Source organism: Glandiceps talaboti, chromosome 22, assembly GCF_964340395.1.
Source record: "Glandiceps talaboti chromosome 22, keGlaTala1.1, whole genome shotgun sequence".
In the NCBI taxonomy this organism is placed as follows: domain Eukaryota; kingdom Metazoa; phylum Hemichordata; class Enteropneusta; family Spengelidae; genus Glandiceps; species Glandiceps talaboti.
In genome coordinates, this window is record NC_135570.1 from 17377895 (window position 1) to 17403221 (window position 25327).

The 25327-nt window shown below is 37.5% G+C and overlaps 1 protein-coding gene across 1 annotated transcript in view; it reads right to left on the reverse strand.

Moving 5' to 3' along the window:
• Positions 1-25327, reverse strand: part of LOC144452364 (tolloid-like protein 1) — a 115036-nt gene that overhangs the window by 39214 nt on the left and 50495 nt on the right. The window contains exons 8-12 of the mRNA XM_078143457.1: positions 25044-25189; positions 21433-21628; positions 11835-11957; positions 1393-1553; positions 540-563 (exon numbers count right to left, since the gene is read on the reverse strand). Coding sequence (XP_077999583.1) covers positions 540-563; positions 1393-1553; positions 11835-11957; positions 21433-21628; positions 25044-25189 — 650 coding nt within the window. The remainder of the gene's footprint in view (positions 1-539; positions 564-1392; positions 1554-11834; positions 11958-21432; positions 21629-25043; positions 25190-25327) is intronic.

Consider the following 25327-nt stretch of genomic DNA (forward strand, 5'->3'; position numbering starts at 1 on the left):
TTGGGTATTTATTTTGGATTTTTAATTCATAAAACAATGTTATCATGGCTTCCTACTTGAAAAATCGATGTGAAACAACATAGACCAAGTCCTTGTTTGTAACTCAGTAAATATGAAAAGATTGCTAAATGTGTAAAATCTTTGTTATTGTACATACACATTTTTCAGTTGTTTGCAATGTATTGAGTTCCAATCACAGACTTTGCCAACGTTGTATCTCATTCATTGATTTCTCAAAAAGGAAGCCATGATAAAATAGTTCTACCAATTACAAATCCAAATTAAATGCCCAAATCCTCATCCATATAGCCACTAAATAGAAGTAAAAACACTGCACAATTATTTTTATTTGAAAATGATGAAATCAACAATATTTTAAACTTAAATTTACATATTCTAGCTTAACAAAGATGAAACCACATTTATGATTCTTATCGTCTTGACCATGATGTAATAATAACATTGCTGGAAAATGAAATGATTATTTATGGTTTTATAGTTGAATTGAATGTATTTGATATTTTGTATTCTTGCTTTACCTCTGTATAATGGGCACCTGTAATCTGACACAAAAGAAATAGAAGGGGAAAAAACAGAAGAGAAAGAAAAAGACAATATTTTGATCAAGTGGATCCACTGCAGCTGTGGTAACATTTGAAATATCTTCCATGTTGTATAGACATAGTCCTAAATTATGCTAAGCATTGGACTTATAATACATTGTACGTTGGGGCTCAACTAACTCACTCACTCACTCACTCACTCACTCTCTCTCTCTCTCTCTCTCTCTCTCTCTCTCTCTTTCTCTCTCTCTCTATCTCTCACTCTCTCTCTCTCTCTCTCTCTCTCTCTCTCTCCCCACATATGGTCAAAATGTACTGAAAATGTGAACAGCTCATGTCAGTAGTAATATATCACACACTGACAGACTGCTATAATTGGTTACTTCAAACCAACCACCAGTCTGAAAGTAAGTCATGTAACGATGCAATAATAATAATAATAATAATAATAATAATAATAATAATAATTATAATTATAATATTTCTTGCTTTAAAAAATGCCTTCCATGTAAAAAGACAGCCCAAGGCACTGTGCACTATCATCAAATATACGTAAAAACCAACAAAAAAATATGCGAAGGGAATTTCAAAGAAATTTGAAGTGTACAATTTAAAAATGCTAAAAATCAAATTCTAAAAAAAAAAAATAATAAAAAATAATTTCATCATGTTTATGTAAACACTCCAATAGCATTAGACACCAAATAATATGACTGAACCTTTCCAGTTGTGCTAAAAAATTGAAAACCTTCAACAGCACCCTCATACATCAGATGTTAAGTAGTCAAAGAATATGTATATCAAGAGTAGAGAAACCACAAATACTTACATCATTTCCTTCGAGATCAAAGACATGGAACTGTAGTGAAATTCTGTAATGTGATTGTGCCACTATTTGCCATACACAATTCTTATTTTTAGGATATTCCAAGGGATAGGATGGACTGGTTACATTGCCATTCAAATCTGTCAAAAATCCACCACATGCAGCTGGAAAGATAGGATTGGTAACACTTAATGACTCAGAGAGTGGATCTGATGTAGAATGTTAAACATAGTCAAAAACAATATTCAGAGTCACTGTATAACATGCACTTTATTACCACATACTAAATTTTAACACATAACTTCAGATTTAACAACATCATACACAGCCAGAAAAAAAGGCCACAGCACTGAGTACATATTTTTGTGTGCCATACAGACTTTTTGGACTTTAAGTGCTACAAATGAGGTATATGCATCCAGGTATGTTATGCATGAGATCTCACTATACACAAGATTACGAGACTTATAAAACTTTTTTTTTCATCAAAATCTGACATTTTTTCCACTTGTACTGTGCACCATATCGTGTGCTTGAACCTGTAACACAACTGGTTGCCGAAAATGGCATGACTCTATGATCTTTAGTTTGAGCACATGTTGATTTGTGTATGTGACACTTGGTTGGGGGGGAGGGGGGTCGATACTCAAACAAAAAAGGCAAATGAGAATGTGCTGCCAAATGGGTAGTTTTTTCATGAGATATCCCTCACATTGGGTCCATTTTTCCATGTAAAGTATCACTAAACGTGGGGGTTAATAAATATGTGTCACCTATTTCATGCTAAGAATTTTACTAAATTCTCAAGTAAAAGGAACTGTCATCTCCATAATCTTTTCAAAGATTGTGTCCACTGAGAGTCTAGACCCATATCTGCTTAGTGACTAAGTAAGGTAGGTGTTGTCAGATAGATATATATGTAATGCCCTCAATGGCCAAAAAGTACTCAGAAATGGGTAGATGTTTGGAACCTGGGGCGACACAATCTTGTCTAAAAATTTACCAGAGTACCCCTTAAAGATGTAAATGTAAGTGATATACTTGGTATAATATGTCTACAGAGTTATTTAATGTACAGTTATTGTTAGTAGTTGATGATAGCTCAGGTACAGCTAAAATGATGTAGGCTTGGTGTTTCACTCATGTGATATGACATTTAGTGGCACAATCAAAATCAAAAACATTGTCATTAGTCATTACGTGTCCTAATGTGTAGTAAAGACTAGTAGTTACTACATGTATGTACTTCGGTGAATATTCATAAGTCTAGATGCATATTCATGAACCTTTAGGTTGTAGACAATAGACAATTTATGCGTAGTCTTCATTGTTCCATTATGCAAAAAACGTCATTAAACACAATGACTTTCTTTCCTGTGCAAATCACTTTCACACATACTTTTTGAAAGTTGTCATTCATTCTATACCTTTCAAACAGTCAACATGTCTTTCCTACATCATTTAGGTCAACAAAGATCAGAAGGTACAGGGAATAGTTTCCCCATAGGCCATTTTCTTTACTATCATGCTAGTTCAAATTCTCGCCAGTTTATTTGTGTATTTTTATAGGTGCTCAAATATGAGTTTACATTGCAACATTAGATCAACCAATTCATCACAATCTTTCGACAACATTTCTTTGAGAAACACCATTGACCTTTGTCATGTTTTATTGCATCAGTTTATTTTTTTCTTGCATACTGAAATTGATACATTTGTCCAAACACCCATTTGCATGCCAAGATTAACAGAGAAACCTCTGTTCTACCCCCTAACTCAGACAACTAAAAATACAGACTACAAACGTGGCTTTTCACTTGATGTGATGATGCTACTTATTTGCTGTAGCGATAATCTTTTAATCCTAATTTGAGGTCATTGTTTATGTATGAAGTTGTGATGTTATGTTTCATCATGTAAAGTAACGTGATATTTGGGCCAGAGTTGAACTGCAATAAATTGTAGTGTTTGATGTGATTTTGACTTTTTCTTCTGTGTTTGTACTTTTTATCTTTCCGATGATTAACTGCTGCATTAAACATAAATATAAATAGACAGAAGCCTGAATCGCAAAGTTGGGTGATAGAGGGACTGTGGTTGGGTGGATTATTCTGCTAAATTACGCCTTGCCTGCCAAAAATTCAGACAATTCTTAATGTCAACAGTAACTACAGAGCCTTCCAGACCCAAGAAGTGTTCAGATCAAGGTACCATCAAAATCGGCAAATGTAGCACCCCAATTTCCATCCGGCAAATGTAGCAACACATGGTATGCAGCAGGCAGTACACTGACAAATCGCTCACTTTTTCAGCGTGATCTCTTCTATTTGATTGGATTAACGCTACAGGAATTTGAAGCGGTGGCTTCGAAAAAATGGGCATAAAAACAAGAAAAAGCTCTCAGATTCACAGCAAACCCTACACTCAGCTAGGGCCAGAGATATGTCCCAATCTTTGCAATATACGTGATTATTTGGCTGTTGCTATGGGCGTGGTCTTGTTGCTAGGCAAATTTACAAATATTTTTGAATGTTTATCCAATTGTCTATTAAACCCTGTTTTTATCTTTGTGAAATACACCACCGTTTGGCTGTTGCTATGGGCGTAGTCATGGTTGCTAGGGTATTTGCATACATTTTTTGAATGTTTACTCACTTGCCTACCAGATGATGTTGTTATTTGACCAAAAATACTGCCATTTGGTTGTTGCTAAGGGTGTGGTCATGGTTGCTAGGGCAATTTTGTCAAAATGTTTTGAAGAAAATCTGTAGAATAACACTTTCAGAAACATCTCACCAAGTTTCAGACTCATTGACCATGTACTTTTTGAGATATAATTTTTTGATCAAAAATGAACATTTTTACACCTAATTTGCATATCACTCATGGAATCATTATATGCTTAATATGTCTTCGTCCATACATCCCTAGATGCATTCCCATTAAATTCCAGCCCAATCTGCTCGGTGGTTTTGGAATCATAGATTTTTGGAGGTATGTAATTCGCCCAAAACTGACCAAGTACGGGCAGAGTTACGAGCTCGTAAGTCTCAAGTACGAGTGACGTCATACTCTTGTAAGTTGTAGTTGGCCTAATTTTCGATGAGTACGCAGAGGACTCACGCTTGTCGTATTCCGCGAGTACGTGGCGAATATCCGAATTTATCGGTCATCCGAACTGACTACGTGTCCCCCGAAAAAAATATATTGTTCTGATATCAAAGTAATGTTTCGGTAAAAATTTTAAGTTTGATGAATGACGATCGACTTGTGAATGAGCGCGGTTTGTCTTGGAGCTACAGTGTGTATTGTTTGTAAACAATCACTGTCCACCACTTGAATGACGTGATGTTAATGACGTACGGTAAAACAAAAGACGACTACATCGAGTGCATTGGAACGATCACACCTTCAATAACATCTCAATAAAGTTGTTCTCCTATTGACCACCCCATTGTCTTTTGTATGATTCATAAAAGATTTGAAATGATTGTGAAATGGTGAGAACGGCATGTCACACTCTGACTATAGTGGCGACTTTCAAACAATTTGTCGGCATGAGATGTAACGCAATCATTGATGATTGAAAGTGTGATACCAAAAAGATGATTGTCGGTCAGAAGTGAAAGGAGTTTCGTTTCTTTTTCCAATAAAGATTTTCAAAGGTGTAAAACTTTTTCAGCTTTGGCCTACCTATAAATCTGCGATGTCTAGGAAGGAATCCTCACTCGATCGTGAAACTTAAGATAAAGTTGAAAACGATGTCCTGTGTGAACCAGTACTATTGCACGGCGAAGCGGCAGCTATGCTTTCTCCGTGTTTGTTATGACTAGAGTCGCAGCCTGATTGTGAACCTACCCAGTTGTTATTGCTCCGTAGTTTACACAGAAAAGCAGCAGACAGCCGTGCAATGAAACAGAAACCCCTGACTTAGTTTTTCTGAACTTTATTTTTTTTCTCATTGAGTGGCTAAATTGCGGACACATCGTTTTATACACATTGATACAATTTGATTACATTTACATGTCAGTGAACACTATTTATAGATGCAACCATGACAACAATGCGTTCTTATCAGCTGTCCACCACCTCGTCTCGTCGTCGTCTTTCTTGTAAATACGTTTTTTGAATTCTTCTACACATATTCAATTCGTTTTCCTATTATATTCAACCTTTTGACCCCACCCGTCCCATTTCGATGCCGAACTGACCGCATATCCGAACTAAATGCATGTCCCCGTTAGCGTTCGGATAATCGACGTCACTCGTATTTCTTACGAGCTCGTTACGTCACCCGTTAACGGTACGGTATATATACATTCTGACGTCACTCGTACATGAGACTTGCGAGCTCGTAACTCTGCCCGTACTTGGTCAGTTTTGGGCCAATTACTTACATGATTTTTGACCAAAAGACACATTTCTAGCCCTTATTTAGTAAAAACACCCTGAAGAATGTTTCACCTAAATTTCAGCCCAATCTGCCCAGTAGTTTTTGAGTTTAAGTTTTTTGACCAAAATCACAATTTTTGACCCAAATCATAAACCAGTGGTAAGATCATTTTGATTTGAACAATTTCCCAACTAGACACCCAAGGTAATGGACCCACCAAATATCATGGCAATCGGTTCAGCGGGTTTTGACTTTAAGTTGTTCACACACACACACACACACACATGATTTCTAAGACAGCGAAATGACCTCACATCATGAGTTTTTAACGAAAAATTGAAACAAAACTCTGGACTACAATGTCGTGACTACTTTTTTTTCCATATATGGTAAGGCTCAGTAGCAAAATAACTTTGACCTCAACAAGTTGAATCTAGTACAAATTTTATACTTGTAAACATGACTGCCACATTACTGCTGATTGGTAATTTTGACATGGTGATTGCACCACAAATATTGATCTACGAAATCAAAACTCCATAAATGAACCAAAGTACTTCCCTTTCAAAATGAGGTAATTTTAGAATGATTATTATCGGTTTTATTGACGGCTGACAATGTCAATCAGATTTAAACTGAATGCCTTCGGTAAGGGAATCACTAATTATGCAAATAACTCATTAAACTAAAAAAAACTATGGTAACAGGCTTTTTTTTGGACAAGCGTGCTTTCTTAGGTTAATGTATGTGCCAAATTATACGGAATTTGAAGAGTACATGATACTGCTTAATTACTGAATATCGTTCATTATTCAAAATACTCATTAAAGGTAAAAGTTGCAGCAACAAACTTCATAGGAATTTTTCATTAAAACTGTAAGATATATCAACAAATGTTATAGGACATATCTGCTTTGTTATGGTTAACGTACAGTGTACTCAACGATATTGAAATTTAAGTATGCAGTCTTAAGATATAGCCTAATTACCAAAACTCATTAATTATGCAAATTATTCATTAACACTGCAAGGTACATCAACAAACTTGATAGGACATGTGTGTTTTCTTATGGTTAACGTATGTACTAAATTATATTGAATTTGAAGTATGTATTCTTAAGATTTAGCCTAATTACCAAAAATAATTAATTATGCAAATTATTCATTAACACTGTAAGGTACATCAACAAATTTATAGGACAAATGTATGTTGTTATGTTTAACGAATACACTAAATTATATTGAAATTGGAGTATGCAGTCTTAAGATATTGCTGAATTAGTTGATTTCATTGATATGCAAATTTCCCTAATTAACATGAACAGATCTCACCCAAAAACTAATCAAATCTAGCCATTACCCCAAACATTATGTGTACCAAATTTCATTATAATTGAACCAGCTCTTTTTAAGAAAATTGTGACACAGACAGACAGACACACACACACACACAGAGAGAGAGACAGACATCCCCCTTTTAATACCCCCAATACCCTTATGGGAGGTAAAAAAGTTGACGGACAGAAGATAGACACCATCACAAAAGCAACCTAAACCTTAAAGGTGATTCAAAATGCTCAGATTCACTATCGCTAATTTGCTAGACGACATGTTTGTGAAATGCATTCTGGTTTTAAAACTTTTCAAAAGCGTCTGCAAACACCTTAAAATGACCTTTTTTCAGTCACTTCCCTTCGGATTTACTTCGAGAGTTTTCGGGTATTTCCGGTCCCACCTAGACCACTGGATTTTATGACGTCATAAGGGGTACACGTTAGCACTAAGACTATGACGAGCGTAGTCACTAGGTGAACAAAACTCAACAGCATTGTGAAAAAATACATTGCTAGTGGTTGTAACAGACATCAGTAAACAAAAACTACACTCTACATGTCTTATTAACCAACATTTACCGATATTTACTCACACTTTCTGACTAATTGGCAGTGTCTGTGGGTATAAATGCTAAAATATGATCTCCCCATATTATGGCAAAATAAATCAAAACGGCTAGACTACAGTGTAGATATACATAAACACTTGTAATGTCGCTCGCGTGTTTCAATTTATTTATCTGATTTTTTTTATTATTTGCCGAGGAGAAGCATTACAATATCTTCGACAGGCATGGCGTCGACAGCATATTATAGCCCACTAAACTCAACTATACTCACTGATGTCGCCTTTTGAACGGCGCATTTAGCAACAAAGTAAACATATTTATCTTGAATAAATATACTAGCTATTAGATTGCCATATTATCAGCAATAAAATTGTAAAGAATTGAGGAAATTTAGTGTTGTCATTTACATGACTTTAGCAACTCGTCTGGAAGAAAACTTGTATGGTTTCCCTTGTTGCGATATCACTTAATTTAATGCAACAAGCGGCCTATTTAATATTCAGTAGAAGAATTCTGTAACGAATCATGGTATTCGAAGTATACAGTTTAGGAAACCGACAAATCAAATATCGCGATGTGTTTATGATATTAAATATGATTGGACAATATTGACGTCGGCAATCAAGGTCGTGACCCCAGCACATGGTTATGAAAGAAATAAAGCCTGCAACTAGATACTTGGCTAGCCACGTCCGGTCCAGTTTCTCAGGGTTTGTTTTGAAGTTAGAGACGTTATTTCTGTACGACTTGAAGAATTTTACAATATATCTGATTGATAAATATGGATTACATCAGCACGTGGATAAATTTAACCCGACACGAATGTGCGCTGTGCTCTCCCGATTCCATACGTACATTGTACATACACTGCTTCAGCTTTGATCGGCGGAACTATCCTAGTATAAGCTTACTGCCGCAGCCGCGGTGACTGCACAAAACTTGACAACACTACCCAACTACCGATAATCAAATATATAATAATCACCTGTATACCGTGATAAAAACAAGCAATAATTCGAGTCCCCAACAAGTCGATGAGACCTACTTCTGTTCTGTCCGATCCGAATGCGAGTTTCTTAGGTTTTATATGGGTTTCAGACTCGGACTACAGTATTACGCCCTAGACAATAATAGATGTAAACTTGTGTTCACAAGCCAAACATGTGACAATACAAGACCACAACGAAAACTGTGAAAAATTTACAGGTCAGTCTCATTTTATATATGGACAACAAAATTAGATCGGTCACAGTTCCATTTACATGATGCAATGACTCGGAGCGTACTTCCATATGCTGGGAGCAAATCGAATCAATTAGTGTATTATGGGACAACAAATATATTGTGGCACATGTCCCGATACGCCTTCTTGAAGTTTCCCATTGGTATTCTAATAGCTGGTATATTTATTCGAGATGAAATATGTTTACTTTGTTGTTAAATGCACTGTTCAAAAGGCGACGCGAGTACGATTGGGCTAAAATATGCCGTCCTTGGCCCGGGGATGCCGTCAAACGTCACGACTGTATCGTAATGCTTCTTGTCGGCAAATAATAAAAAATCAGATATATAAAAGTCAATGAATGTGAAACACGCGACATTACAAGTGTTTATGTATATCTAGTCTAGCCGTTTTGATTTATTTTGCCATAATATGGGGACATAATATTTTAGCATTTATACCCACAGACACTGCCAATTAGTCAGAAAGTGTGAGTAAATATCGGTAAATGTTGGTTAATAAGACATGTAGAGTGTAGTTTTTGTTTACTGATGTCTATTACAACCACCAGCAATGTATTTTTTCACAATGCTGTTGAGTTTTATTCACCTGTTGACTACGCTCGTCATAGGCTACGTGCTTACCATGTCTCCTTATGACGTCATAAAATCCCTTGGTCTAGGTGGGACCGGAAATACCCGAAAACTCTCGAAGTAAATCCGAAGGGAAGTGACTGAAAAAAGGTCATTTTAAGATGTTTGCAGACGCTTTTGAATAGTTTTAAAACCAGAATGCATTTCACAAACATGTAGTCTAGCAAATTAGCGATAGTGAATGTGAGCATTTTGAATCGCCTTTAAGCTGCGTGTCAGCTATCGCTGATAGACTGTTGACAGTCATTCATGCCTTTTTTTGCTACATTTCATCTAAAACAAAGTTATATTTACAAGTGCATATGTATACATGTATTATACACTAGCTACTCAAATGATCCAGCACATTTTACTTTACTTGTAGAATTATAAAAGAAGGGCCTGGGCTACTTGTAGTTTAGTCGTTTATAAATATCTATAAATATTTATAAATGTTTCTACAAATACAGACTGCCTACTGAGATGACAGTCCAATCTTTCTATTTCAAACTCCAGCCCATAACTTCAAAGCCTTGGTGAAATCAAAGCAAAATCTTTAATATAAGTTCATTTTAAACTTTGTATATATTTACATGAAGGCATTTCATCTCACGAAAACGTAATGCATATTCATAATCAATGACATCATGATAATCTGCCCAATCAAAGTCCATCTCTCAAAGAATACATTTAAAATAACAATGGCCTCATGTTATGGTTAATCATTGCAACTGCTGCAAAGTTTGCAGCAATGCACAAAAACTACAGGGTACTCACACATACAACTTTCCCAAAAGAAGTCCTAAAAACTATAATTGGAGAGTACAACAGAAATGATGGACTTTCACACGGCGAATTTTTGATGCTGCTGTAAAAGAAACCATGATAAGCGATGATGATCACGGAGTCCAACACAGCAAGCTAGCATGAACAGCAAACGTTGTACAGATACACTGAGTGAATGTGAACGAGCGATTCAAAAGACCTGAGGAAAAGTTACTAGTCTCATTTAAATCTACTAGGATAACCAATATTTGATGGGGGGGGGGGGGGGGGGGGGAGTTAAAGAGTATAAAGTAAGAATGGGGAAAGATTTGTTGAACATTTACATTAAAGGCTGATAAACGGGTACTGTACAAAGTATTAATACTAGTCCGGGTGATGAATGCAGTTGTAACCATGGCCCTATTGAGATAATCCACGTTGTAACCTACTTCGGTACTTGCTACAAACTTGCTCTCACAAACCTTGCTTGTAAGAGGTAAGATTGATAGATCATTATTTTATGTTCATACACATATGAATCCAATCTTGTTTGTAGGATCACCAACAAGAGCCCAACTTGCCCAAGTCAGTTTTCAGTGTCGTACTTAGGCTCTTGCCAAGGCATTAGCAGGGACAGATAGCCTTAATCAATAGCCTCAATAATGATTGGTTGAGCCAAGGCACCTAGAAACTGATTCTTGGTCAGAAACCTAGGGTCAGTGCACAAGATCACTCAATAACTCATTATCTCCTGTTTCCCATCAGGAATTCTCTGTACTGGTAATTAATAATCTTTTATCGTTGGGACCCATTAGGATGTTTTATAATTTTGATTTTGCCTCTTAATACACAATCTCAGACAACTTCTAATGCAAAAGAAACATTTACATAGATGCCATGCACAGTGGGGATGTAGAAGTTACAGTTAATGTTGATTGTCAGTTAGAAAATAAACAATTGAAGACATTAAAAACATCAAGTCCATGTACTTTAGTCAATGTGCAAGGTTTTCATCAGAAGCCTGTTTTTACTACACTGTGAAAGAATAGCAATGCTCTATCATTGTTCAATGTGATTGGGCAAATGATCCAGCTGTGTTTATTGTGTCTCTGTTATTGTTTAAGGAGTCTCTGAGTTGAAATATGTCTAGCTGTGTCAAAAACGTAATGTCCCATGAGAGAAACACCAAGCCTACATCATTTTAGCTACAGGCATAATACACACATCTATAACTGCTGACACTGCATGATTTCACCTAACAACTTTGAATGTCAACAGTTATTCTTTTATGCCAAGATCTGTATATAGATCCTATTAAGTATGCTGTTCTACTTCAGTGGTAAGTGTTTTATGGTTATGGTTTAAATTTATATAGCCTGAAAGATCCAGGTGTTCCTTCCGCTTACATAATGTGCTCATTAAATGTGTACAGTGAGTATGATTACATATTAAGTGAACCAATGACTGAACCTTTCAGACTAAGTTTTATATAGAAACACGTAATAGGTACTGTACAGGATGTGTACTTACCTTCACAATGCTTGCCATTGACAGAGAGTTCAAAACCTGGATCACACTCACAGCTGTAACTACCAATATCATTCTTACATGTCTGTTCACACCCACCATTATCTATACCACACTCATCAATTTCTGAAATGAAATAACAATATGTTCTAAATATGAACATTACCTTACAATCAGATCGAGAATAAAATATAGTAGGTTACAAAATGATTAATTCTAGGAAAGTTTGTAACCAAAGCTTGTTGATTTAGCTTTTGCTTTTGGAACAAACTAAAAGTGTGTTGACTCCTTACCGTGGGGATTCAATTTAAGTTGGTTAAATATTCTCTGCCCCTTTATGGGAGGCATTCAGTTTACATTCAGTTAAATATTCTCTGCCCCTTTATGGGAGGCATTCAGTTAAATATTCTCTGCCCCTTTATGGGAGGCATTCAGTTTACATTCAGTTATATGTTCTCTGTCCCTTTATGGGAGGCATTCAGTTTACATTCAGTTAAATATTCTCTGCCCCTTTATGGGAGGCATTCAGTTTACATTCAGTTATATGTTCTCTGTCCCTTTATGGGAGGCATTCAGTTTACATTCAGTTAAATATTCTCTGCCCCTTTATGGGAGGCATTCAGTTTAAATTCAGAAATGTTCTCTGTCCCTTTATGGGAGGCACTCAGTTTACATTTAGTTATATGTTTTCTGCCCCTTTATCCACTCAAATTGTTCAAGCCATAGTACCAATTTTATATCTTTAAATTTTGCAGACTGTGATGATTGAACTTTTCAAGCTACAACATCTGAAATGTTGCCTGTTGTCTTATTGCGATTAGCGAGTTGTTCATCATTTCCATCACCCATACCTGGCTTACCAGCTGGAGGAAAGAAATGAGTTATATGTCTTTTACTCAGACTGGAACCAGTTATTCACTGCTGTGTAGGTACTCGGTCAAACTGTCATGATTTGTGGAGAAACGTTGAACTAAAATCTTTAAAATCACCAATGTCTGGGGCTAACCGGAGTAGCCAATGTAAAAAATACCGCCAATTGTGTTGTAGCACAACTGTACAGTTTTTGAAAATGTTTATCCATATGCTAGTCCATGCTAACAATAGGTCTTCATTTGCTGAATGACTATCCAGTTGCCTATCCAACCATGTTGCTTTCTTTGCGCTATATGGGATCATTTGGCTGTTGCTATGGGAGTGGTCATGTTGCTAGATATATTTGCATACACTTTTGAATGTTTTTGTTCACTTGTGTATGAATACCTATATTATCTTTGCAATATATGTGATCATTTGGCTGTTGCTATGGGTGTGGTCTTGTTACTAGGCATATTTACATACATTTTTTGAATGTTTATTCATTTGTCTATTAATCCCTGTTGTTATCTTCCCAATATATGTGATCACTTGGCTGTTACTATGGGTGTGGTCTTGTTGCTAGGCACATTAGCATACATTTTTTGAATATTTATTCATTTGTCTTTCAATTCCTGTTATCTTTGCAATATACATGATTATTTGGTTGTTGCTATGAGCGTGGTCTTGTTGCTAGGAAATTTTACATACATTTTGAATGTTTGTTCAATTGTCTATTAATCCTGTTGTTATCTTTATGAAATTCACGACCGTTTGGCTGTTGCTATTGGTGTGGTCATGGTTGCTAGGGATATTTGGATACATCTTTTGAATGTTTACTCCCTTGCCTACCAGATGATGTTATTATGTCGGAATCAAAGGCTTGCCTATATAGTCTTGTCCAACAACAAACATATCAAATTGGACTGCTCAGGTGAATGGTTGTCCATTGTTATCTACAGGAAGTGTCAATCAAAACTAACATCAACAACTTTGTCTGACTTTACACTGTGATGTATAAATTACTTGTAAGTGCAACCTTTATATACGTCGAGTAAATTTAGAATGTCACCTGCTGAATGCCAATATTTATGATTTCACTGCCAATATTTATGATTTCACTGGCATTAATTGGCACAGTTCTCACCGGCAACTTCCTAGGCTGCTCAGACTATCAAACAAAGTAAAAAGAAGATTTTCAATTTTGAAATAGTGAAGAGATGGTATAAGTTAAGTAGGTGAAATCCCAGCATGTGTGGGGGTAGGTTCGTAAGAGAGTGAAGGACACACCAGACGTTACGTTAGGGTACTAGAAAGCTACTGAAGAACTTTATTCAATCATAAGTATATATCAAGATTTACATGATGCGTATCAATGTGTATCTACAGGAAATGATCACATACTTTGGGAATGGTAAATAGCAACATATGTTTGGGGAATTTATGATTAATGATCAATGTTAGCACAAGAGATTGTTCAAGACTTTGAGTCTCCGACATGGTTTCCAACATTTACTCCGGCCCGCGAAAAATGTCAAGATCAAATATAATTAAGATACGTGGGATACAAACTAATATTCACATAGTATAATGTTGAAATTAATCATTGATCGAACTACTAAGATAAGCTAGGTATAGAAATCCTATTTGTTCATCTAGGCGAGTATAAATGATTGTGTTGACCTATGACAAACTTAGATTTCTTTCAAACTATAAACTAACGCATAAATTCAACATGTATAAACATCATAATAATGAAGTAATTGATTACGTCCGTCAGAGTTCTATAATCATACTGCTTAAGATCGTATTAAACAGAATCATAATGTAAGGTTCATCAAGTATTAAAATGATCAAGTCAAAGTTCTCTGAAAGAGGAATCAGTAAGTTCTGATTATGAAACTTTACATTAAAGTTAAGCATTGATCAGTTCTCAGTCCGATATTAATTTAGTCCATTCCTTGATTTTCTTCATGGCGTTCTTAGTTGCCTGTCTTACCGGACGTTGAGAGCGAGTTGTAGCGTCACACGTCTCGACTACTGATTCAGTCGATTCGGTTTCACTGGTATCATCATTGTTAATCTCGAGAGGATACAGTTTAGCAACTGGGCGATTATTGTATCCATTTGCCGTCTTGATTTCGGCTGAACGAACTAGTCCATCGTTGCCAGGTTTGAGTTTTTGTACGACGGCGAGTTTCCAATGCGTACGTTTTTTCTGATCGTCGTGGACAAGTACGATATCTCCGACTTTGATTTCATTTTTAGTGGAGCCCTTTGTGACATTGAAATCCTGTTCTTTCAATGCAGTCAAATATTCCTCGATCCACTGGGTGTGGAAGTTTTGCAAGAGTTTTGCGAGACGATGCGATCTCTTTTCTAAGAGTGGTTGTGTCATATAGTTTGGATCGCATAGTTCGTTGATGTCAATTTCGTCATATGGTAGCGTTGTTATATTTCGACCGACTATAAGTTGCGATGGAGTCAAGGGTAGCGGCTCATTGGAGTCACCGTAAACATAGGTTAGTGGTCGATCATTTATGACGGCCTCTACTTCAGCGAGTAGTGTTCTGAGTTCATCTTCGTATACGTATGCACGTCGTAGTACCTTTTTCAGACAGAGTTTGTGATGCCGATTAATCGTTCCCAAAAGCCTCCGAACCAAGGGGCTCTCTTGGGTATAAAGTCCCACTGTACGAGGTGGTTCTTGAGAAACGCTTTCACCGATGGAGACTTCATAAGTTCGTGAATTTCCTTCGCTGCAGCTTCGTATGTTGACGCTTTGTCACTCAGTATGCGATTCGGTAATGAACGTCGAGCTGCAAATCGACGAAATGCGCGAAGAAATGCACTTGTTGTCATGTTATCTACTAATTCTAAGTGTACGCCACGTGTTGTAGCACATGTAAATAAACAAACATACTGTTTGGCTTCCTTGCCAACTTTCAGTTTAACATACAGTTCGCCTGTAAAATCAACGCCTGTTACCGTGAATGCCGGACGATCAGTAACGCGTAAGACTGGTAGCGGTGCCTTGATAGGTGCTTGATATGATAGTCCGATTACAAATTTACAAGTAACACATTCCCTGGTTACCGATTTCACGACAACGCGAATGCTGGGTATCCAATAGTACTGACGTATCGCTGTGACAGTACCTTGTAATCCAATGTGTTTTGAATGGCGATGATGATACTGAACGATGAGACATGTGAAGTGATGATACTTCGGTAGCAACGCAGGAAACTTTGCAGTTTCCGTGAGTGGCGCATTGTGGAGACATCCTCCACAGCGAACAATGTTATCTGTATCTACGAACAGTTTCGATTGTCTCACAAGTTGTCCGTGTTTTCTCTCGTTTGATTTGAGTAGTTTGATTTCATCTCCATAACAGTCCAATTGAATGTTAGAAATCCAAAGTTTCTCTGCAGTCTTAATTTCTTGCACGGTTATTTCTCCGGTTACTCGATTCTCTGAATTTCGCATATTTCCAATGAAGCGTAGAAGTAATGCCGTTACTCTACGGAGTCTAGTTAGTGAACTAAATCGATTGACGTCGATGATCACGTTAATTCCTGAAGTTCGCGTGACTGTATCAAGTTTAGCTGAGTTCACAACCATAGAAGTTTCCTGTTGGTCTTGTACTATAGTGTTCGTCGTTAGTCTCGACACGGGCCAGTCACCATTCTTTAACCAAGATACCTCGAGTTAGGAGATCAGCTGGGTTGTCCTGAGTTGGACAATACTTGAACGTAGTGTTCGGTAATACTGTATGAATTTCATTCACTCGATTTCTGACAAAACACGGTAAAGTTTTGTCACTTCGTAACCAACAAAGTACGATTTGACTGTCCAGCCATAGAGTGCACTGAGTTACGTTTACTTTGCTAGCCAGTGCATTATGTACGAATTTCGTTAGTCTAGCTCCAATCACAGCAGCCATTAATTCCAATCTTGGTAAAGTGATTTCTTTGATCGGAGCAACACGGTTTTTTGCCATGACGAGTGATGATTTTCCGCCTCAAACTAGATAGGCAGCGCAGCCGTATCCTTTCATACTAGCATCGGCAAAACAGTGTAATTCGTAATCGTTATCGTTAATAGTATTGTTACCTGGAAAGTATTGTCTTGGCAATACAATGTCCGTTGCTTGATTGAGATCCGATTCGATTTCACGCCATTTAGTTACGATGTCTTGGGGTAAATATTCGTCCCAGTCGAGGTTTAACTTCCAAATTTCCTGTATAAGCATTTTCGCCTTGACATGTACAGGTGATAAATATCCAAGGGGGTCGTATAGCGATGCGACGCGTTTCACGATTTCACGTTTGGTGAATAATTCCGATATATCACCGTTACGTTTAAATCCTAATTCGTCTGTAACTGTGTTCCATTTCATACCAACGAGGTTTGCTGTCGTTTCCGGATGTACTATACCATCGTGTTGAGCTCTGTCACGTAGTGTTGTATCATTCGTTGATATTTCTCATAGGTTGAATCCAGCCTGTTTCATAATCATGTTCGCCTCGTTGAGGTAAGTTGTCGCGTCACCATTTATGCTGCTTAATACGTTGTCAACATAAATATCTTGTTTGATTGCATTTGCAGTGTCCGAATCCCATTTATCCAGATGGGTTTTTATAACAGCATTCAAAATGAATGGCGAGCAAGTAGCACCGAATAGAACCGACTTAAATCTATATGTTATGAAATCACTGTCCGGATTGTTGGCATCAGACAACCATAAAAACTTAGTATATTGTCGGTCGCAGGTATCTAATCCAACGTGTAAGAAGGCCTTTTCGATGTCACTGCTTATCGCTTTATTATTGACTTGAAAGTGTAGTAGAATGCCAGCGAGGTCGTTTAGCATAGGTGGCCCCGCTTCCATACATTGATTCAAACTTGGTGATTGACTGTGTGCCTTGCAGCTACAGTCATAGACTATACGAATGGGCGTTGTCATAGAGTCCTTCTTTACTGGGTGATGTGGAATGTAGTGGCCGACAGTGACGTCATCGACCGCCACTCGTTCTATGAAACCACGTTTTTCTTGTTCAGTGATGATGCGATGTTTCCATGGTAACCGTGCGGAGTATCCGTTGTCTTGTTTCATAATGTAATTGTCCCGATAAGTTTCGAATGTCAGTTCGTCCTTAATACTAGTCGGATTGTCCGTAATCCCAAGTGTTTCTAATGTCCAGAAACGCTGTAACGATTGTTGTTCGTCCGATGAATCCAAAAGTAGAAATGTAGAGTCTGTTCTACGACCACGTACGCGTCCAGGTACTGGTCCTGAAAGTAAATAGCCTAACTTCGATGATACCGCTGTGGGTGGTCCCCGAATTACCTTGTCACCAACGAAATTACAGTAAAAATCTACTCTGATGAGTATGTCAACTACGAATGAAGGGCAATTCGATGGAGGATGAGCTAATTTCAGTCCGTGTAGATGAGACAGTTCACCTATCTTCCTTGTCATTTGATTTTGTAACGGTGCTGCGATCTTTGGTATGATCAAAGTCTTTAGTCGAATAGTTTCTCCATTTTCCGCGATGACATCGATGTCGGTGGTTTTGAAAGTGCGTGAACTAGGTGCCTTTTCGCCGAATATTGCTAGATTTGCGACAATGCCAAGTTTGTCAGCGAAATCTTGGGTAATAAACGAGCGAGTAGCGCCTTCATCGAATAGAATTGTTGCCACAGTCTGTTTGCGTTGATTTGATGAATGTAGAACTTGCGCGACTGCTGTCTTCAACACGACGGAACCGAACTGGAAATCGTTTCCAGTTTCTGCAAATTGTACACAGTCAGTCGATTTCGTTTCAACAGGTGGTCCAGTACATATAGAAGTATGATGTTTCTTACCGCATTTTTTACAACGTGATTTAGATGAACAAACTTTAACTGCATGACGACCAAGGCAATTGTAGCATAACCTGTTTTGGACGACGATCTGTTTTCGCTTGTCGGGTTCAGTAATGACGTCACAGTAGTTGGGGTAATGGCCTCCATTGCAGAATGCGCATTTTGGTGATTTCGGTTTTTCATGAGCGGGTTCGCAGGGTTTTCTTCCATGCGTTAGAAATGCTGCCGTAGATGTCATATCATTCGAATTATGTTTGTCCGTAGTATTGTATAGATCGGATTGTAAACCATCTTCCAATGCTTCAACTTCCTTAAGTATGGAAGTTCGTAAGTCCGTTAAATTCCATTCGTCTTCGTGGTCGCAGGAAATCTGTGTTCGTGTTTCGCTAGGTAACTTTCTCATGACGATCGGCACTAATAAATCACCGTACGAATCCTCGTTTTTGCCGAGTGCTTTGAGACCGCGCACGTGTGTCTCGAGTGTGTTGTAGCAGTCTTGCATGCTTGAGATTTCTCTTGTCGGCGCCTGTAAATCCCACAGTGCTGCCATATGTGCGTATATGATTTTGTGTTTCTGACCGTATCGTTTGGTCAGAATGTCCAGAGCGTTTTCGTAGTTGGCGTCCGTCATCGATAGTCCCTCGATCGCACGGAGCGCTTCTTCGCGTAACTGGCCCTTAAGATATTGAAACTTCTGTACCGGAGTCAGGTTTGGATCGTCGCGATGGCCGATCTAAACGAGTCGAAAAAGGTTGTCCATTTGAGAACATCGCCTTCGAAGGTGGGGAGTTGTAGGTCTGTAGCTGCGTCGTTTTCCCCTATGTTCTGTTGTCTGAGGAGCGGGTAAGGGTTTCGTGGTTGTAAACTTGTTCAAAAGTCTCTCCTGTTTCAAAATCTGCATCCTGCTTTCATGTAGATAATCGTCTGCTTCCACTATGAGGTCCATGAGTTCGTCTTGGGTTGATGATCCAAGAATATCTTCGTCTAATCGCTGCATATAGTCAACTTTCATGTGTAGACTATTTATGATCCCTTGTAGTTCTAACAGTTTGTCGTTTTTCGTATCTTCAGATTCGCTGGACTCGATGTCCACTACCGCTTTGTCTGCCATCGTGAGTAGCTTCAAAGTTTGTCCCCTGTGAGCGGCCCTGTATATCTTCAACGATGCGGCGTTACCTCCAGATACGGGCTGGCCCTGACGTTCGAGTCGTGGTGGTGTGTGATCCATGCTTAAACCCATCCAATCCTGGTCTCGGCACCAATTTATGTGGGGGTAGGTTCGTAAGAGAGTGAAGGACACACCAGACGTTACGTTAGGGTACTAGAAAGCTACTGAAGAACTTTATGCAATCATAAGTATATATCAAGATTTACATGATGCGTATCAATGTGTATCTACAGGAAATGATCACATACTTTGGGAATGGTAAATAGCAACATATGTTTGGGGAATTTATGATTAATGATCAATGTTAGCACAAGAGATTGTTCAAGACTTTGAGTCTCCGACATGGTTTCCGACAGCATGATTGCCTGCAGATGCGATCTTACAGCAAAACATACATATAATAATGGGAAGCTTTCATTGAAAGTTGTAGCATAGATCTCACGGTGGGCGTGTTTAAGGCCAAGAAAAAAAAGAATTGTTTTCTGGTGAGTTTGCATCACTTAAATACCCGCCTCGATCTTCTTTTTTCTCGTGTTTGTCCTGCCAATGTAGACTGCAGATCCAAGGGAAAACACAAAATAACTCTCCCTACATATACATTTACATATATTTCTTGAATGTTTATTCAATTATCTATTAATCCCTGGTGTTATCTTTGCAATATTTGTGATCATTTGGCTGTTGCCATAGGCATGATCTTGTTGCTAGGGATATTGGTTCACTTGTCTATGGATCCCTGTTGTTAACTTACTGATATACACCACCGTTTGACTGTTGCTATGAGCATGGTCATGGTTGCTAGGGATATTTTGCATACATTTTTTCAATGTTTACTCACTTGCCTATCGGATGATGTTGTTATTTAATCAAAATATACTGCCGTTTGGTTGTTGCTAAGGGCGTGGTCATGGCTGCTAGGGACAATTGTGTCAAAATCTTTTGATGAAAATCTGCAGAGTAACACTTCCAGAAACATCTTACCATGTTTCAGTCTCATTGACTGTATTGTGTAAATTTTGGCTGCAAACTGATTTATCTAAAGAAAAATAGTGACAATGGCATTGTAGTACAACAGTATTTGGCTGTTGCTATGATCATGGTCTTGTTGCTAGAGATATTTGCATACATTTTTGGAATTTTTATTAACTTGCCTATCCTTCCTACTTTTCATCATTGCATCATTAAGCTGTTGCTCTGTACATGGTCCTGTTGCTAGGCATATTTGCATAAATTGTTTGCCCTAATTTGCATATCACTAATGGGATCATCACATAATTAGTATCACTTGATCTCTGTTCATACAGCGTAAAAAAAAACTTTCAGCCAAATCAACCAAGTACTTTTAGAATGACAGATTTTTGACCAAAACGACACATTTTTATCCCTAATTTGCATATCACTTATCATCAGGTCAAGAACAATTCCCAATCTACACATCTATAATAACATTTCCATGAAATTTCAGACTAATCTGCCCAGTAGTTTTTGAGTTTGAATTGTTTGACCAAAAGTCACATTTTTTTACCCAAATCAAACAACGGTTGTAAGATCATTTTGATTTGAATAATTTCCCAACTAGACACCCAAGGTAATATACCCACCAAATATCATGGCAATTGGACAGACAGACACTTTGCGATGCCTATAGCACTACTGAACCTTATCAGTTCAGTTATGCTAAAAACCATATAGTCTGTATACGTTATGACTTACCTTTGAAAAAACGAGCAGAAAATCCTCCTTTATTTACAGAGCCATCAGACACAAACTTGACCATTAACTTATTACTGGTAGATTTGAAATCAGCTGGTATGTTGTAACCACAGTAACGACCTAAGAACCTAGAATCCTCATCATGTCCATCTCTTACTTCAAGGTAATCATAGATACAGCTGTCATGTCTTTCAATCTGTAGTCAAATTATATCATCATTTCAAAATCTTTTGACTTACTCAAATCACAAATGAAGGTCAATTTCGAAATCACAAAAATACCGCCAATGGTGTTGTAGCTAATCTGTCTAGAATTTGGCATTAGGTAATCCTAGAACATAAAGCTAGTCAGATGTTTTAAAAACCAAGAGTTGCAGGTACAAGTAAATGAGGTAATGTCTACACTAAGTGCAGTGCCTTGCTTGGGCTGTAGGCTTATCATCCTAGTCGCAAGAAATTGGTTGACATGCATGTGCATTCGTCACATACTATCATTTATAGTTGTGGTATGACCCAACAAACGGAAAAAAATACCGCCAATGGTATTATAGCACAACTGTACAGTTTTTAAAAACGTTTATCCATATGCTAGTCCATGCTAACAATAGGTGTTCATTTGCTGAATGACTATCCAGTTGCCTATCCAACCATGTTGCTATCTTTATGATATATGCTATCATTTGGCTGTTGCTATGGGCGTGGTCATGTTGTTAGATATATTTGCATACATTTTTGTATGTTTTTGTTCACTTGTGTATGAATTCCTGATATTATCTTTGCAATATATGTGGTCATTTGGCTGTTGCTATGGGAGTGGTCTTGTTGCTAGGCACATTTGCATACATTTTTTGAATGTTTATTCTTTTGTCTTTCAATTCCTGTTATCTTTGCAATATACTTGATTATTTGGCTGTTGCTATGGGCGTGGTCTTGTTGCTAGGCAAAGTTACATTTCTTGAATGTTTATTCACTTGTCTATTAATCCCTGTTATCTTTGTGAAATACATGAGTTTGGCTGTTGCTATGGGCGTGGTCATTGTTGCTATGGTGTTTGCATACATTTTTTAAATGTTCATTCACTTGCCTACCAGATGATGTTGTTATTTGACTATAATATATTTTTTCCAGACAAGAAAAATAGCATTGCCTCTTTTGATTCCATTTTAGTAAAAAGTAAAAATCCTTATAGCAACTTTGACGCACACAAAACGAAACTCTTACCTCCCCCCTAAACGAAGGAATTATGTTTGCTGTGTGTCAGTTTTGGAAATGACACGACCCCTAAGGAAGTTAAAGTAACATCTAAATGGCACAGATCAATAGTGGCAAGTACTGAACCAATCTGATGTATAAAGTATATTGAGAACTTGTCTAACATGTTCATCCTATCCCTGTTGTTACCTTTGTGATATACACAATTGTTTGGCCATTACTATGGGCGTGGTCATGGTTGCTAGGGAAATTTGCATACATTTTTTAATGTTTACTCACTTACCTACCAGATGTTTTTTTGGCAAAATATACGGCCACCTACGCATTTGGTTGTTGCTAAGGGTGTGGTCATGGTTGCTAGGGCCAATTGTGTCAAAATATTTTGAAGAAAATCTGCAGAATAACTTCTAGAAACAGCTCACCAAATTTCAGCTTCACTGACTATAGAGTACTTTTTTTAGATATAAGTTTTTCACCAAAATTCATATTTTTACACCTAATTTGCATATCACACATGAGATCATTATGTGCTTAATATTTGTTCATCTATATATCCTCAGATGCATCCCCATTAAGTTTTAACCCAATCTGCTCAGTTCTTTTGGAATTTAAGACTTTTGACCAAAAAGACACATTGACACTTTTAGCCCTAATTTGCATATTACTTACGGTATCATCATGTCATGAACAAATCTTAATCTACACACCCCAAAAATGATATTTTGACCCAAATCACATACCAGGTGGGACCGGAAATACCCGAAAACTCTTGAAGTAAATCCGAAGGGAAGTGACTGAAAAAAGGTCATTTTAAGGTGTTTGCAGACGCTTTTGAAAAGGTTTAAAACCAGAATGCATTTCACAAACATGTCGTCTAGCAAATTAGCGATAGTGAATGTGAGCATTTTGAATCACCTTTAAGTCGTTCACACACACACACACACACACACACACACACACACACACACACACACATACAGACAGACAGACACTGCAGGAACTCGAATAAGTATCCTGTGACCAGAAAACAAAGCAAACTAACACCTAAAAAATTCTCAATTGAAAAACACTGAACAACAAATTGGACGAAACAATGTCCAAAAACAGGCGAGAAAACAGTACCGCAGCAAATCACTGAACAGAAAATTGGCTACTAATGGCTTGCTGACAAAAAACTTCTGCAGGAAAATGTATTAACCAAAAAGGCAAGGAATAAATAAATGGAATGATCTCAGCAAAAGTACCGTTTCAAAGGATACAATTTGTATTTCAAAACAAAATCTGCTAGGACCTGGGAACACACGTACATAACAGTGCAAGCAAGGAATTTTAACTGGAGTATTGGGGAATAAGCCCCCCCCCCCCCCCCCCCCCCCCCCCCTAGATAGGCAATTTTTTATCTCTGTATAGGTTTGTTTGGGGACAGGGATAAATAATTATGTAAATGTAAGAATATGTGTAAGTATATGTGAAATGGGAAAGGTTAGAAAGTGTCTTCTATGACCAGAAACAAAGATCGCCCCACTGTCAAAATCAAAATTACAATCTTTATTCATGCATATATAATACATGATTTTTAAATATATTTGACATGCGAATTCAAACATTGGGAGATTATTGGTAATTTTCCTCAGGTAGGTCAGAAAGTGAATTATCGAATTGTCCCTTGCTGCACTGCTGTAAATACTTTTTGCTGAAAAGTGATTTGAAAAATGGATACTACAGTTGGCAAGGGATAAGAATAAACTACACTTCGACTCTATTGCTTATGGCCTGTTCTTTCTTTTCTTTGCCACTTGATTGGTCATGCGTCTTCGATATGGATCATATCATCGATAATAATGATCGTCCCTGTTCTCGAAGTCATATGTCAGGTCCTAAAATTTCATTCCATTCACAATCATCAAAATCTATCATTTCACTATCAAAATCCATGTCAACAAATGTGTTTGCTAACCTGATACAACTACAAGTACACATTCTGAGATTTCGGACAGACTGTCAACATCTAGTTGGGACATATCTCAGGACCACATATCGTGCAACTTTACTTGATCAAGCATACCATCGCGACCTCGTACATAAACAACAGGGTCCTAATAAGGATTAAAAGATTATTGCTAAAGCAAATAAGTGACCCCATCACACCAAGGAAAAGCTGTGTTGCTAGTTTGTTCTTTTAGTGGTCTAAGTCTCAACTCAAACTCATGTCATTTACATTGTCAGACTTTATATGACAACCACAAATAACACAAATAATGTAACATTTAAAATATGACAGCAAAGCAAAAGTCTTGTTCATGAAATTGAGTGACATTCTTTACTGAAGTTGTGTCATACATTTTCTATTCTTAAACACTGACTAACTTAAATGAAAAGAGTGTAGTCTGAAACCTGTACCTCAAATGACTGGAAGCTGACACCAACACTGTATTTGTCTGGCATGGTGATTTTCCACACACATTCCTTGTTTGGTCGGTAATCATCTGGAAAATTTGGACTTTGAAGTTGCCCAGATTCTTTGATGATTTCTCCCCCACATATTGCTAAAATGCAAACAAGGAAAAATGGACATCCATCAGGCTGAATAGACCAAATGACACATAGGCAGTTAAACATATTAACTGAATACACCAAATGACACACAGACAGTTAACATAGTAACTGCGATACACCAAAAAACA